The following is a 16,012-nucleotide window of genomic DNA, read 5'->3' on the forward strand; positions in this document are numbered from 1 at the left end:
CAAGTGCGTATTATCATATTTGATATATGTACCACATTATATGAAATTTAAAACTTGCATTCTTAAGATACAGTATAATTACCGAAAAGCATTAATTATTCAAATGTTTCTTGAAAACTTTGTTACGGTTAACGTTTGTACCAGATTATACTGAATTTGATACTTAATTATTCAAATTGCTCATTAAAAGTAACCACAAAATGGCATATTACGACAATATGGTCAGCTTAGTGGTGTTATCATTGTGCACAGTTGTGCTTAAATAACGATGTACAATGAGTGAAGAGAATATATAATGAAAAAAAAATCATGTAACAAAATGCCAGCCCAAATCCTTTAAAAACAAAGTATCTTGGAACGAGCCTAAAAGGTAAGTTAATGTATTCTATTGTTTTGAAGACATTCGTGCGTTAGAGAGTCTGATAATTCGTCAGAAAGTAATATATGGCGAAAAACTTAAATGCTAGGATGGTCGAAGTACTTAGGACATATGAATATTTTTGAGGACGATGGTTCAAACTGAATCTATTTTAACAACTACGGTCATGAATGGTCAAGACAGTGAGAATCGAAAAAAAAAATGATGAGCCAACAGCCTGATCCAGACACACTTTTTGAGTTGTTTGTATGCATGAGTATATATGGAAACAGAGTATTTCATTCCAAGAGTATACAGGCCATTATACATGTATATAGATAAGTATAATGAGTTCCAAATGATATTCCATTTACCCATGCATATTTGTTTGTTTGTAAAACAGTTCCTGGGCTCCCTATGATACAAAAAACTCCATGCAAGTGTCTTTCCCCATATTATCAGATGCGCGCTATCTTTGGAGACAGTGACCATTACAGTCAGAGCTAATTACCAAAATCAAGCCGATTCCTGCATATCACAGACAAATTGCAGTGCTTACATATTGTCAATTTATTTAAATCATGTTTACAAGTAATAGGTGAAGTTGTACCCTGTTTGGGGGATCTTTGCTATGGGCCACAGTGCATCATGGGGGTCATCAGAAATTGTTATGCAATGATTGACCAATGAATATTCAGGACCCCAAGAGCTTATCACATATAAACGTGGTCTTTTTCTGAAATTTTGCGTGCTGTAGGTGTTGTATGACTTCGAAATGACTCCAATACCCGAAGTTCATCAAAATGCCTTTATTTCCTGGATTCGTCGTCCCCCTCTTTTAATCAATCAATCATAGCATATAAGCAAATTTTTCGATTGTTTCATTCATCTAAATCTTATTCATTACCGAATATAGCATCAAATAAACAAAATCATCCGATCCAAAAACATTTCCCAACATTATAGGCATATTTATGCAATATTCCAAGTAACAAACGAGCAATTCTTTTAACCATTATTATACAACGTCAGTGGGTGGAGGGTCTATGGATTAACTCATTCAACTAAACATACATTATGAAACTGAACATTCCCATCCTAGTCTTCTCACATAAATTCACATAACGCGATATTGAGTTTATCTTTATTATGCTTTATATCCATTTTATTTCACCAAAAAAGGGCCAACTATAGAAAAGTACATTTCTTTTATAGCTGAGATAATACACGGCACTTGAGCGAATATTTTCAGGGATATTAGTTTGAAATAATTTAATGTATAATATTGACAACAAAATAGTTTCATCCTTAATCAATCTGATTGATTTCTTCGAATACATCCATGGTGGTTTCCTCTAATCTCCCGGACTGTACTCTGGAACCATCACCTGCACTGTACTCTGGGAACCATCACCTGAACTTTACAAAGGGTCAGATATTCGGATCGAGTCTTCATTTGAACAGTGACATAACGCCCTACCATTGGGTTTTGATTCATTAAAAGAGGAATAAATATGGCACACAAATAAAGGGAGACAGTCTTAAACAGTGTGGCTGTTACAAGTGTGGAAAAATGCTGAAGTTGAATCGGATATAATATAATGTATTACATATTTCATTGAAGGGGAGTTTATTTTACCAGATCTAAAACATAAGAACATAACATAACACACTTAAATATATTATATATAATATCTAATAGCACAGTATTTACAATAAATGATATAATCGTGTAACATTTTTTATGTAAAAAAAAAGAACAGAAAACAGAAGTCAATTTTGTGAAATATGTGACCTAAGTTTTGTCTTGAAGGTATTTCATTTGTTTCTGTCTACTCTTTAATGCAATGGGAGGGAATTCCAGTGTTTCACAGCAGCGTATTTAGGTTTGAATTGAATTGGCAAATAGTGTTGTTTACTTTCGGAAGTGGGTGGCTGATCTTTTTTTGATAGCTATGGGACAGATGATCAGGGGTGTAACAAGGCCAATAATAAATATACATGTATGAATTTATTTTTTTGTTCTTACATTTCTGAAGTTTAATGAAAGAACGGGCGGAATGTTGGTGAAAGAATGAGCGGAATGAGAATAACAGTCAGAAAAGCTTATAAGCCGAACGATTTTCTTTTGGAAGAGTACGAGTGGTTCAAATGCGGGTAACATCCCCTCCCTCCAATGTCAATGCAGTAGTTTTGATGGAGGACACTTTGAAAGGTACATTCAAATATTTATACTTAATATGAGGAAAGAAGAACACCATACGTTGATGACAAAACCCATGAACAATTTGAATTTTACCGACAATGTCTAGGAAGTCAAAGTCATGGACACGGATGAATATATTCATATAACAATAACAGCACGTGGCTATCACAAAACAAAGACAGACGAGAAGAAAATGTAGAAAGAAAAGTAAACCAACTGATATAAGGATGTATGAGAACCAGACGTATCAATTGAGAAATACTAAACAACACGAAACTAAAGTACACAAAACCTGGTAAAAAATGAAGTATACAGCCACAAAAAGTATGTTCACTTATAGGTGATTAAATATTGTTCGGGATGTACGATATTACGAGTAAGTTATTGTATCTAACAAAACATTTAAAAAAAAAAATACGTCAGGCGCAGCTAAGGTTTTTGAGAAATGGTTTGATACTGTGAGTTCTTCATACCTTAAAGACGTCGCGGAAATACCTTGTACGTCACCAAATGTACTATCAGCACCAGCAAATTACTCTGTTTAATGCAATCAGCGCTGATATCACTAATATCATTATACCAGAGAATGGTTTAATCTGGATTTTATGTAAGTCATTCACAAACTTAAATTAAAGAACTGGTGAAGTAAGGTAATGCAGTAGAAATGTCTTACTAGGTTGGGTCACAGCATGAAGTCTGAGTCTAATAAATATGCCCAGAGATTGACAATGTATACATTGATTTCTCATCCAGTCCAATTGCCATTTGATGTCTTGTGTTTACACACATTGTCATATTGATCCTATTCTCATCTATTGGAACGTTTGTTGTGATGATTTGTTTAGATTCGTATGTGTTCATGTGTTCAAAACCAAGCTCTCAGCCAAGATTTAAGCTTGTCACTTTACCTCCTACGGATAATATTGACCACTAATTAACAAATACAATACCCCTTTATACGTAACTGACCAATTATTAGAATATATATATATATATATATATATATATATATATATATATATATATATATATATATATGTTAACTTGATGAAAATGTATAGTTAATGTTTATAGTTACTATCTTTATATATCAGCCACCAAAACAATAGTTAAACTATAAGAATGCTTTAATTCACTTTAAAATTGATAAACATAACCGTAAAAAATGACAATTGCATGAACCTCATATAAGCTACAGACATTGCCATTAACTAAAACTTTGACACGTGAGATTTTAAACCACGCGTCAACGCAATGGCTCATATAAGGGGCAGAGAACAGTTAGCCGGATGTAACTGACTGCCTACCATAGGAACAAAACGCATTTGATTAATTCTAATATTCCAGTATGCGATATTCTGATCTACCATGTATTCCAGAATTGTTAATTTTAGTGATATATTTCTTATTTGGTGTATTTCTTTTACATTCGTTAACAACATGCATTTGGTAACATCAATGTACTCATCAAATCGTATTACAATTTCAAAGGTACATTTCTACGAGATTGCAACAATTCGAATTGGAGCATGCAGTCCTAGGATATCGTTACTTATCGAAAATATAATTATGTCATCGGATCATTACAATAAAAAGTTAATGTGCTATTTTAGACGATGTCCGTTCAGAGAAAATAATGAGGCAGACTGACAGACAGACAGACAAACAGACAGACAGACAGACAGACAGACAGACAGACAGACAGACAGACAGATAAACAGGTAGGCAGGCAGACACACACATACACACACACGACAGAATCACAATTATACCCCTATCTTAGGCCATGGCTATAAGCACGCGAAGTGATATTTCCCTGTCCATTTTGATGCTGCCCTCGTCGATCATCAACACTACACCATCCACATATCAGGCAATAAACCGTTTTGTAACATGCCTACTACATTTTCTGTGTTGTGATTCGTCAATACGTGGTCACGTGGTATGTAGAGGTTTTGCGCTGTTGACTGCAAATGACGTTTACTTGTCAACAGTTCTAGTGATGGCAACAGCAACAGCACTAGCAACTGTTGACTGATGACGTCATACGTTGATGCGTACATGTTTTCACAACAATCGAACATGGCGTCTTCTGTATGTTGGCTCCGGGAGTCACATGACCATAGAAACTGAATCTTTTTTTTTTACAGATTTTTGAAGACAGATATGATAGCACCCTTGTGCCAGAATAGAATTCGGAATGAACACATTTGGTAATTAAGAGAAGTACGGTTTTCCATATTCCGGTGTGGTTTTCTGAATTATCGTCACTGTCGTCAGGTGTCAGAGCTAAAATGACGTTGCCTTGATGTTTCACTCATGCAACATGACATTTAATACACATCCTTAGACAACTTCTAATGTAAAAGAAGCAATTACACAGGTGCCGTGCACAGTAGGGATGTAGAAGTAGTGAAGTTGAAATGTTGATAAACAATTGCAGCCATTAAAATTATCAACTCTATGTAATGTTTTCATCAGAAGCCTGTTTTACTGCACTGTGATAGAATAGCAAGACTTATCAGTGTTCAATATGACTGGGCAAAGGATTGTGCTGTACAGTGTTTATTGTGTCTCTGTTATTGTTAGTCTAAAGTTGAAATATGTCTATGTCAGTGTCAAAAACGTAATCATGTCCCATGAGTGAAACACCATGCCTACATCATTTTAGCTATATTGCCATATGGAACAGTAAATGTGTTGATAGAGTGAGAATGTAATAGGTGTGTTACAAAACACATATTGCCTGATCGTACAAGTGTAACATCCATCATGCGTCAGTTTTCTTCGGGACTGTGTGTCACCGGTCACCCCAACAATGACTCTTTCTCTCGAGGCTTCACCCTCGGGGAAACAGTCTGTGTTGGAGTGACCCACAGTCCCACAAGGAACCAGACGTTTGCTGTTGCCCTCGCGATCAGTCATCATGACATTGCGTATAATATTGCCCCCTACTATCATGTGCTATTACCGTGAGATACAGTTGGCGCTGCCTCTACTCGAATCACTCGGATAATAATTATCAAATGTTCTATTACTTGAAATGATAACATCGTTCTATAGAGGATTCCAGCTTAGAACCAGCAAATGATAGAGAACTAATTATCAGTGTTTGTTTCAAGAATATAAATACTACATACGAGGGGAAAGGGAATACAAAAAAATCTATACATTTACCTTCTTACCAAAGATAATGATATGGAAAAGATCCACTAATATTACAATCTACTTCAACAAGCTAACCAGGACACATGTAATTTGTCATTATCAACATATGTACGGAACTAGATGACATGTGAAGCTTGTAATCTAATCATGCTAATTACCTAATCAGAGAACATAATTGTTTATACATATTACTCATTAACTGTTGAAATACACACCAAGTTTCAAGTTCCAAATTTAATAAGACACATGCTTCGTGTTCATAAATCTATTCTACATGTTAAATGAAATTTGAAGCATGTATTAAGATATGGTTAAGTACTGCAATTCATTAATTATGAAAATGATTCATTAAAGGGAAATAAATGTAGGCTTATTTTAATTTAGTTGCATTATGTATACTAAGGGGGTAGATAAGTTCATATTTTAAAAAGAAAAACCTGCTTTGAGCAAACCTGTAAAATAGAATTATAAGTATAAGGCAACTATATGAGTAGAAAGAAGTCCACAGTACGTACACTGGGCGGGGCACGGGAAGCAATCAGACAAACCGAGGAACGAACAATAAAACACACAAACCATGAAGTGTGCTGACACGCTCACGGACAATTGCTAAATCATTTTCGAGTTTATTCCATTTACACCATTTAAGTAATTGAATTAAATATTTAAACAAAAACTGTGCTTTAAGCTTGGGGTTATAGCAAAATAGTCGGATAAATACGTAACAAGTCTGGAGCTTGGGGATTGGCTGATGCCATATAGGAACTGGGAAAAACTAAGAAAATTGGAACAATATTAAAAAAAGAAGAAAAAAGGATAAAGGTTATAACAAACGTTAAAGGTAATGACATTTTTTGTTTAAATCTCCCAAAGGACTGATGCTTGTCTATAGTAAAGGGTACATTTCCAAACCCGTGAATATAGCGAATTTGCATTGCCAGGCTGGGCAGTTGGTAAGGCTAATGAAAAATAAATGAGCAAGATCAAAAAGAATTTTGTTTTGATTTATTTTATTTGTCCACAAATGACGAAAGCACATTCACTCTAGATAAAGTAATATTAAAATAAGTAAGAACAACAGACAAGAAAAGTACGCAGTTCAGAAATGATTATGAAATTCACGACACAATGACCACTTGTATGTGCAATTTACATAAAGAACAGAATGACCCCATATTTCCAATGTCCAAAATAAAAACGAATGCCCTCCCCCACATCAATACACCCCCCTCCACACACACACACACACACACACACACACACCTATCTATAAGTGTCCTTTGTGACAACACCCTTTGTTAACGTCACACAGAAACACAAAATGTGTTTTTAATAAAACTCTCCAATGGTTTATGACAGGAAATACCCATATGTGTTGGTAGGACCTGTCTTTCTACAAATACAATAATATTACAATATTGTATATTGTTGAAGGTACTGCATGTTTAGAGTCCATTGTTCATTTGTACTGTCTGTAAAGTTATTTGTATCGAAGAGTATTATATATTTATATATAACCATTTTCGCTTTTCTTTTAACATCTGCTAAATACCTAGCATATACCCCCCAGATCAAAACAAGTCTATCATAATGCTACAAAGAAAATGCAATTCCAGCCTTTAAAAAAAAAATTCTAGTCAGAAGAGTACTCTGACCAGCTGAAATAAATCATCATCTGGAAGATTCAATTAACGTCCTAGTATGTATCTTTCTATTCCTCGGCAGGTGAGAAGGAAACTCATTAACCTTTAACCTTTCAACATTCACCCTGCCTGAAGTCGCCAACTTAGCAATCGGTTAACTGAATTAGACTGTAATGATTCTTTATATGTATGGTAACTCAGTTTGCATGGTTAAAATGAATTATCGACGGTTTTTGCTATTCCTTGACTCATTTTGTGGCATACACATATATTTGAGTGAGTATACGTTGTAGTATGCATATTGCTGTGCGGATTTGGTGAAGTGACCAGAGCTGGATAATATGTATTTTGAATGAAGTGGATAGTTATACATTATACAAACCTATATATCCAAAGCACAAGAGGTGAGATACTTTCAAGTTTAACGTTAATGATCATTGCTACGAAATATACATATTAGATGCAAACTGAATGCCTTCAATATGAGCAAACCATTTGCACTTGATATGGCAATCAAACATTTATGTAAATTGGGAAATTAATTTAAAAAATATATATTTTAAAAGTGAAGCTTGCATACTTTGGATACTAAATATTGCCTTATAACCAAAAAATCAATAATTATGCAAATTAATCATTACAATTATAAGCTACACCTACAAGCTTTATAGGAGATGTGTAAGTTGTTATATGGAGTTTGAAATTTATATAGCCTAATGACTAAAAAATATCAATCAAACCTCAGCTAGCTGGCTCTGATTATGCAAATCACTCATTCCTATATCCCTATGATGTTTACCAAAACCTATCTTTACAATTAGCATACGGATAATGTGTACCAAGTGCAATTGACGCAGTAGTTTGGGAGATAATAGAGAGGTTTAGATGCGCGTATTTACGTGTGTTCTATACTTGTAGCGTCATAGTCACGTGATTCGAAGCAACTTAGGCGTTCTGTATTAGACGACGCTACGTCAAAATGGCGGTGTATACGTCACTGTAAATACGTGTTCAGTTTTTTTGTCATTTTCGTCTATTAAATGTCGTATTTTTATATCAAAGTTCTGAAGCATAACTTTAAACTAATTGTTTGGTGTTTGATTTGGGTAGTTGCAGGAAAAATGGCAAAAAATATGGACAAATTTAGAAATAAAAGACATGTGTCTGGCCTTCTGGACAGAAGATGTCAACGCGAGCGTTTACATTCCACTGTTTCTCACGTTTGTGTTAAGAACGCATAACTAAACACAATTTTGTACGCGTCATTACTTGTATGCCTGCACGATAATGCTCACGTAGGCGTACGCGTTCTAACGTGTATCTAAACTTCTCTATTGTGTCCACAAACGGACGGACAGACACCCAGACAAACGGACAGAGAGGCAGACAGGCTGAGAGATAAAGGATCCTAGGAGTCCAGTGCAAAAGTAAAGAGTAAAACAGTCCTGATCAATAATTACAAACCCGATGTTTCAAATTAGTAATCTTTTACAAAGGATGAGGCAAAATAGATGTGTATTCAAAACCTGACAAATACCTGTCACTTAATATATAGTAAGTTGAAATAAGCTGTAAAGTACCCAACAAATATAATATAAGAATCACGAGCAGCAAAAGTCACCCCCCCCCCCGAGAAGAATCCTTAATGCTGTTAGATGGTAGGGAATGACTTAAATAATTTATTCATTCCATTGGTTCCTAAGTCTTGAGTTCATCCTCCTTCAACCTCAATTGATCTTCATTACCGGAAACCTTACATTTACATGAAATAGACATATCTGATATACTCTGATCAATGGTAATACATTATACAGATATATATGCATGATAGTGCCTGTTCTTTTGTCTGAAGTGTTAATAGGGAAATGTCGTACACTGTGATCGCCAAGACGACGTACAGTCGAACATATATATTGAAAACCGTATCTCTGACATAAGAATTTTGTAATATATCTAATTGATAAGTATGGAGTATATGGATAAATTCAACCCAAGTATGGTCTCCGAGTCCATACATATACTACTTCAGCTATGATTGAGGAACGGTCATACTGCAGGCCACGACCGCGGTGACTTCCCGTGAAACAAAACTACTGCCTTGACAACAGTACCCACCTATGGATAATTAAATACCCCTAATAATCGCCTGTACACCGTGATAAAAAACACGGGTCCCCAACAAGTCGATGAGACCAACTTCTGTTCAGTACGAATGCAAGCCAGACATGTGACAATACAACACAACAACGAAAACTATAAAACATTTACAAGTCACTCTCATATAGACAACAAAATTAGGCCGGCTGCATTTTTTGTCTCGCCAAGGTAGTCAAAAGCCTACACCACAAAACCATTGAACTTAAGTTTAGTAGCAATCAAAGTCTGGGACGGGAAACATATAGGCAATTGAAACATTATGTTTGGTTCGAATTATTATTTTTTGAGTCAATACATTAAAGTATCATTAGAGGCATTTTGATATCGACTTGTAACGGTAGTTGAGCTCCTAGTTTTATCGAGGTCCGATTCGGCAATAGAATTCGTGATCAACTTGAACCCGATATACTCACTAAAATCACTAGCATTTTCACTATTGTTGCCAATATTGTATGACACGTCACCTACATAAATAGCCAAATCAATATATCGCACATGATATGGTACAATCATTTTTGAAAGAAGATTCATCACTCTCAGATAAATTTTGACGAGCAACTGGCATGAAACCGTCCCCTCTATGATATCAAAAACAAACAAAAGGGGAACAATAGACAGTGTAACTGTAAATGCATGGCTGTTCGGGTCGCCGCTGATCGCCAGTTTCAACTCTGTTTTTCTCACTTATCATGCAATTGTGAATAGTTAGCCTTGCATGTACTAGTTAAAAGACATATATTAAAAGAACTTTTTTTCAAGGTTGTGGTATAGGGCGGGAGGGAATAGTTAGATGACAAATGTTGGCTTACTTACCAGTGCCAGTACTTCTCCACTCTGCAGAACTCTATCAGAATATAGCGAATTTGGGAATACTTAAAGAGTGTACACTTCCCAACATTCACCTTGCTTCATTAGCATATTATATGGCCGATTCATCATGTACCATTGGATAGCTGTCATAGAAGAACGCCTATCGATTTACGTCTAGTCAATATCTATTTGTTATCATCCAACTTGATAGAATGGAATAAAGCCTCTCCTACTTCACAAAATTAATTTGTTTCTACTAAAACAAGGGATTCATTATATTATTATTACTTTTTTCATCTAAGTAAAGCACTCACCATGGGAGAGAAAAGAAAGATTAGAACAGCGCGATTTGTGAATTTCTCTCTGCCGGAATAAAACCTAAATATCAGTTCTCATACCACCACTTTTTACTCCATCATACCACCACTTTTTACTCCAGTGTTCATTGTTTTGCTTCAGTACCAGTTTTTATTTCATTTTTCCTTTCATCATAAATATCAGAGGGCCATTTCAAACTGCTGCTTTGAAAGAACTACTATAATTCATTTCGGTTATCAAAAAAGAATACTAAAACTATTGTCTACGGCAGGTTACGAGTTTGAAAACGTTTTGATTTTATGGTAATTGTTTTGTAGAAGGGGCAGAAATGATAGTCGTATTTGTTATCTCCTTTCAAATTTGTTATTTTTCTGATGTGTTCAGCGGGGACAGACTTTAGTCATTCAATAATTTATCTTCAAGCGTGGATTTAGAAAATAGTGGTGAGCATATTTTACTGTGTCGTTTGTACCTTTACATTCTGTCATGCCACCAGACAAACTCTTTTCGTCTATATATATTTATCTAATGTCTATCTCTAATAAATTATCTCTTTGTTTATCTGTATATCCTTCTAACTCTGTCAATCTGTATCTGGCTTTGTTTCTCTGTCTGTCTGTCTGTCTGTCTGTCTGTCTGTCTGTCTGTCTGTCTGTCTGTCTGTCTCTCTCTCTCTCTCTCTCTCTCTCTCTCTCTCTCTCTCTCTCTCTCTCCCTCCCTCTCTCTCTCTCTCTCTCTCTCTCTCTCTCTCTGGAGACTTTTTTGAACATTCAAACCCCAGGAACATTCACTTACCTTGTAGTTTGCCAAATTGTAATCTGTGTAACAGATAATTTCGTTTGAATCTCAAGGACCTTGAAAGGTTTCTTCCACCAATCAGCACGTTTTTTTTCAAAATCGGTCGGAGAGACGGCGCCGCCATCGACGGGCCGTACCGTCAACACGATCCATCTCTGTACATTTCGTTGGTTGTTTTTTCCCAATTTCTCCAGTGTACATATCTGTCAATGTAAAACTCTTCCTGATTGGCTACTTAAAAGCGGGAGATTCAAATTAGATGTTCTATTACACTCTCAGATGTCGGAAGATGGCAATCACCCAGAACCTGTACATGTGTTGCAACCTGTGTTTAACCGAAAAACTAACTATTATTAAAGCAGACAAAAGCTCCACACTAAACAAAAGAACTGAGTTGATATCCAAATGCCGACACGAGAATAAGTTTTATTTGTCCAACTTCAATAGAGCATCTATCACCTAAACTAAACCCGCTAACTAACGGAACATCAAAGCCCAACATTTAACAACCCGCCAACACTTACTTGTCCGCACCCAATAACTCACACAATAACAACCAACACCTCCACACATACAACACCTACCCACCGACACAGACAATTAATAGTGATGGTATTTCTATTGTCTACACTCTATATATACAGCACACCCAGAGAGTAAGCCTCAGAGTTGTCTGATGATCGCACCATGCGTGAAACTCCGAGTTACAACCAAGAAAGAGTTCCAGTACTACCAAAACTATTACGCTCTGCCACTGCGGTATAGAGCACTGTCTTAGCAGATTGATACTCACCGAGTTATATATATATATATATATATATATATATATATATATATATATATATATATATATATATATATATATATATATATATATATATATATATATATATATATATATATATCATGGAAGTATAACCCATATATATATCATGGAAGTTATACTTCCATGTATATATATATATATATATATATATATATATATATATATATATATATATATATATATATATATATATATATACTTAATTCAAAAGAATCTATAAGAATTTAATAAGTTGTTACTCAGAGTTTCACGCTTCGAGCGATCATCAGACAACTAAAATAGTGATTGTCAAAATCGGTACATACTCTTACTGTTTGTATGTATATATTGCGTAACAAGATGGTCGGACTAAACTATTCTTTACGGGGGTTTACTTCTGTCGTTGGCGAGCGAGTATAGTATTTGCCTTCATGGCGACATTTCGAGACCAGTTTGGATTTTTTTGTTCTGTAATATATTCTATTCAGCATTGATTATACAAAGTTTCTCACTTAAAGGCCCGTATCGACTATAAAAGGAGGATTACAGTAGGGACGCTCATTTATGCAAAGCCTCTCGTACGCCTAACATCGCCTGGGTGCTCCAAGAAAGCTGTCAAAATCACGGCTATTTCCCGAGCATTTACTCTAAATGTATCCCAAAATGAATTATAAATATGTAGAAGAGGTGCCTGTGTGAATTGTTTTGTAAATTATGATGATCTGGGAGCGAAATTTGATGTATGTTGTCATGTGGTATGTGGCGAAATGTTAGGTTAGAAGCGTCAAAACAGCTGTCACTCAAATTTTGTAAAATAACATTTATGAAAAATGTAACTTATGTAAGTATGGCATACTATCAATTTGGCAATCTTTTGTAGTTGTTACGATGTCACCCCCCCCCCCCACCAGTAGTTAATGTTACTTTTGTAATCTTATGAAAATTCCAAGATATACTGACAATTGTAGTAAGTCATTTCTGTCTATAATTTTGGATTGATTGATGACAATTTATTAAAGTGTCAAATATGTTTTATTTTCAAGGATTCCAAGTGAAGACTGGATTCTACCAGCTAGCAGGTGCCGTTGATGGTTCCCACATCCCAATACTGCAACCTAGGGATTTCCAAAGTGATTATTATAACAGAAAATGTTTTCACTCTGTCGTTTTACAGGCTGTGGTTGATCACCAATACAGGTACTCTATACACATGCAAATGCTTGTCAGAGATTTTGGTTTCGATCTTTGGTTTTTGATCTTACCTAAATTTTTTAATTCCAACACATAAATTGCACATACACACAGAATGTATAATTCGTACTTTTATAATTCATTGATTGGTGTTTTGAGACTGAAATGTAAACTATTAACAGACATTGTATATGATATAGTTATAAGTAGCATGAAATATGTAATGTAAACAATTACAACAAACTGTATATACATAGACTGGCAAATCATGTTTACCATAATCATTTCAATTCCCTTGATTTTTAGATTTATGGACATAAATGTTGGTTGGCCTGGACGAGTTCATGATGCCAGGATACTAGCAAACTCAACTCTATACCAGAGAGGAAATGCTGGTGAACTTTTCCCTAATGTAAGTAGATTGATTCTTATTTAAGTGTAAGTGTATAGGGGAGTGAGGATGGTGTTGACAGTACCATCGTCGCTATAAAAAAATCACATTTAGCCTGCCAGTTCTTGAAGTTGAATACACATACAAAGCTACACTCTCCATGTGTCATGTTGTTACAAAAAAATATTTGAGATTAAGGCCAGACTAAACAAAATAGCACCAATGGCATTGTAGCACAACTGTATTTGGCTGTTGCTCTAGGAGTGGTCTTGTTGCTAGCCATATATGCATACAATTTTTTAATCTTTATTCACATACTTACCAATCCCTGTTTTATCTTTAGTAATCTGTATCATCATTTCACTGTTGCTAAGGGTGTGGTCTATTTTTTTGACCTAATTTGTTTATCACACACACACAAGAGGACAGACACAACAACATGCCTATAACACTACTGAAGTATAGCAGTTCAGTTGTGCTAAAAATAAGACATTTACATACACTCAGATTTTTATTCCCTGGCCTAATGCCTGAATATCCTCTCTCTGGCTACAGTGGACACAGCAAATACATGGTGTTCAAGTTCCAGTGTTTATCATAGGGGATCCAGCATATCCATTGCTACCATGGTTGATGAAGCCTTATCCTGAGATTGGTAACTTAGCTAGAGAGAAGAAAATCTTCAACTCAAAGTTAAGCAAAGCAAGATATGTTGTTGAGGATGCGTTTGGTCGTCTCAAAGGGCGCTGGCGGTGTCTTATGAAAAGAAATGATAGCTCACTGGTAAACTTACCTAACCACATTACTACCTGTTGCATTTTACACAATATTTGTGAAATCTATGGGGATAACTTTGATGAGGTGTTACGTCCAAATAATGATGACAATATTGAAAACATTGACCTGTTAGACAAACCAAATAATAATGCATGCCAAGTGAGAAATGCATTAGCTCTGCAATTTGTTGAAGATAGAGATAGAGTATGAATTCCTTGTTCTAGCCATGCTTATCTAAGGGAGTCTTCAGTAATAACAAGGATGGGTGTGGGGACAGTGGAAATAAAGCCCAATCAGTTGCATAAAATGTGACCCTCCCCTAGTCTGTTGTGTTAAAAGTGACCTTCCCTCAATTTCCTTTCTCTAAAAAATGACACCCCCCCCCCTCCCCCATACAAATATTTAAATGAAGTTTTTTTAAACACAGCCTCCTTATGGCACAGCTGTTGGAGCTCAATATTATTAGTCTGACAGGAGGTCCTGATTTACAATCCATCTAGAAACAGGGTATTTTTTTTAAATATCGCCTTCCTCCAAGGACAGATCAGTAAAAAGTGATTCACCCAATTTTCATGGCACTATCTTCTCTGAGTAATTACTGAAGGCTCCCTGATGAAGATTATCTGAAGTTATCTGAAGAAGAATATGAGAGGCCTAAACAAAATTGTTTGGTTCAGTTACCCGACCCCACCTATTTTTTCAAGCCAACCTCAAATTTTGTTACGTATTCCAAAAAAAGTAAATAAAGTTGTGAAGTCTCACAAGGAATGAATGTAGAGACTGATATCAACTTAAAAAAGACAATATTATATAGAGGATATTGTAATAGGAAGTGTTTTACATCTTCTACATGTCATGTGTCACAACATTTACATATTTTTTTATTAACTGGTAGTTTGTGGTATCTGCCTCTTTCAATTTCCTGTCTGTGGTCACTTAATCTAAATTTACAAATTTAATCTCTGAGTTCAGAGTTATGTAGTTGTTCCAAATAGTGTTCTTTTTTAAATTCTGATTTGAATAGTTTAAACGTTCTTAGTTCTTTTTTCTTTTTTGTAAATTCAATTTTTTATTGTCATCGTTTGTCATTTTTCAACTCAACAACAATGAAGTCGGTTTGTAGTTACTGACATGATGTACGTCATTGTTGGATACTCATGAGGTCACAAACGGGTACCATTTAGTTTTGTTACGTAAATGCTTCCTTTAATAAAGTATTATTTGAATGCAGCAAGTGTATGGTCTAATTAATTGCTTGTTTTTTGGAAAATATTTTGAGTGGAAATCTGCCCAAATCTCCATATATTCCTGTTTTTGTACATTTTCTCAAGACCCTAAATATGAGTTGACAAAAATTAAGATTTATGGTTTCTATTGGTGAGTCAATAAT

At 35.2% G+C, this 16,012-nt stretch overlaps 1 protein-coding gene across 1 annotated transcript; it reads left to right on the forward strand.

The window, feature by feature from the left end:
* Nucleotides 1-13,030: 13,030 nt before the first annotated feature.
* LOC144440735 (uncharacterized) lies at nucleotides 13,031-14,832 on the forward strand. Its single transcript, XM_078130118.1, has 4 exons — nucleotides 13,031-13,037; nucleotides 13,307-13,460; nucleotides 13,761-13,866; nucleotides 14,401-14,832. The coding sequence occupies exons 1-4, from the start codon at nucleotides 13,031-13,033 to the stop codon at nucleotides 14,830-14,832; spliced, it is 699 nt and encodes a 232-aa protein (XP_077986244.1).
* The last annotated feature ends 1,180 nt before the right edge of the window (nucleotides 14,833-16,012 follow it).

This window comes from Glandiceps talaboti, chromosome 10 (genome assembly GCF_964340395.1).
Source record: "Glandiceps talaboti chromosome 10, keGlaTala1.1, whole genome shotgun sequence".
Lineage (NCBI taxonomy): Eukaryota > Metazoa > Hemichordata > Enteropneusta > Spengelidae > Glandiceps > Glandiceps talaboti.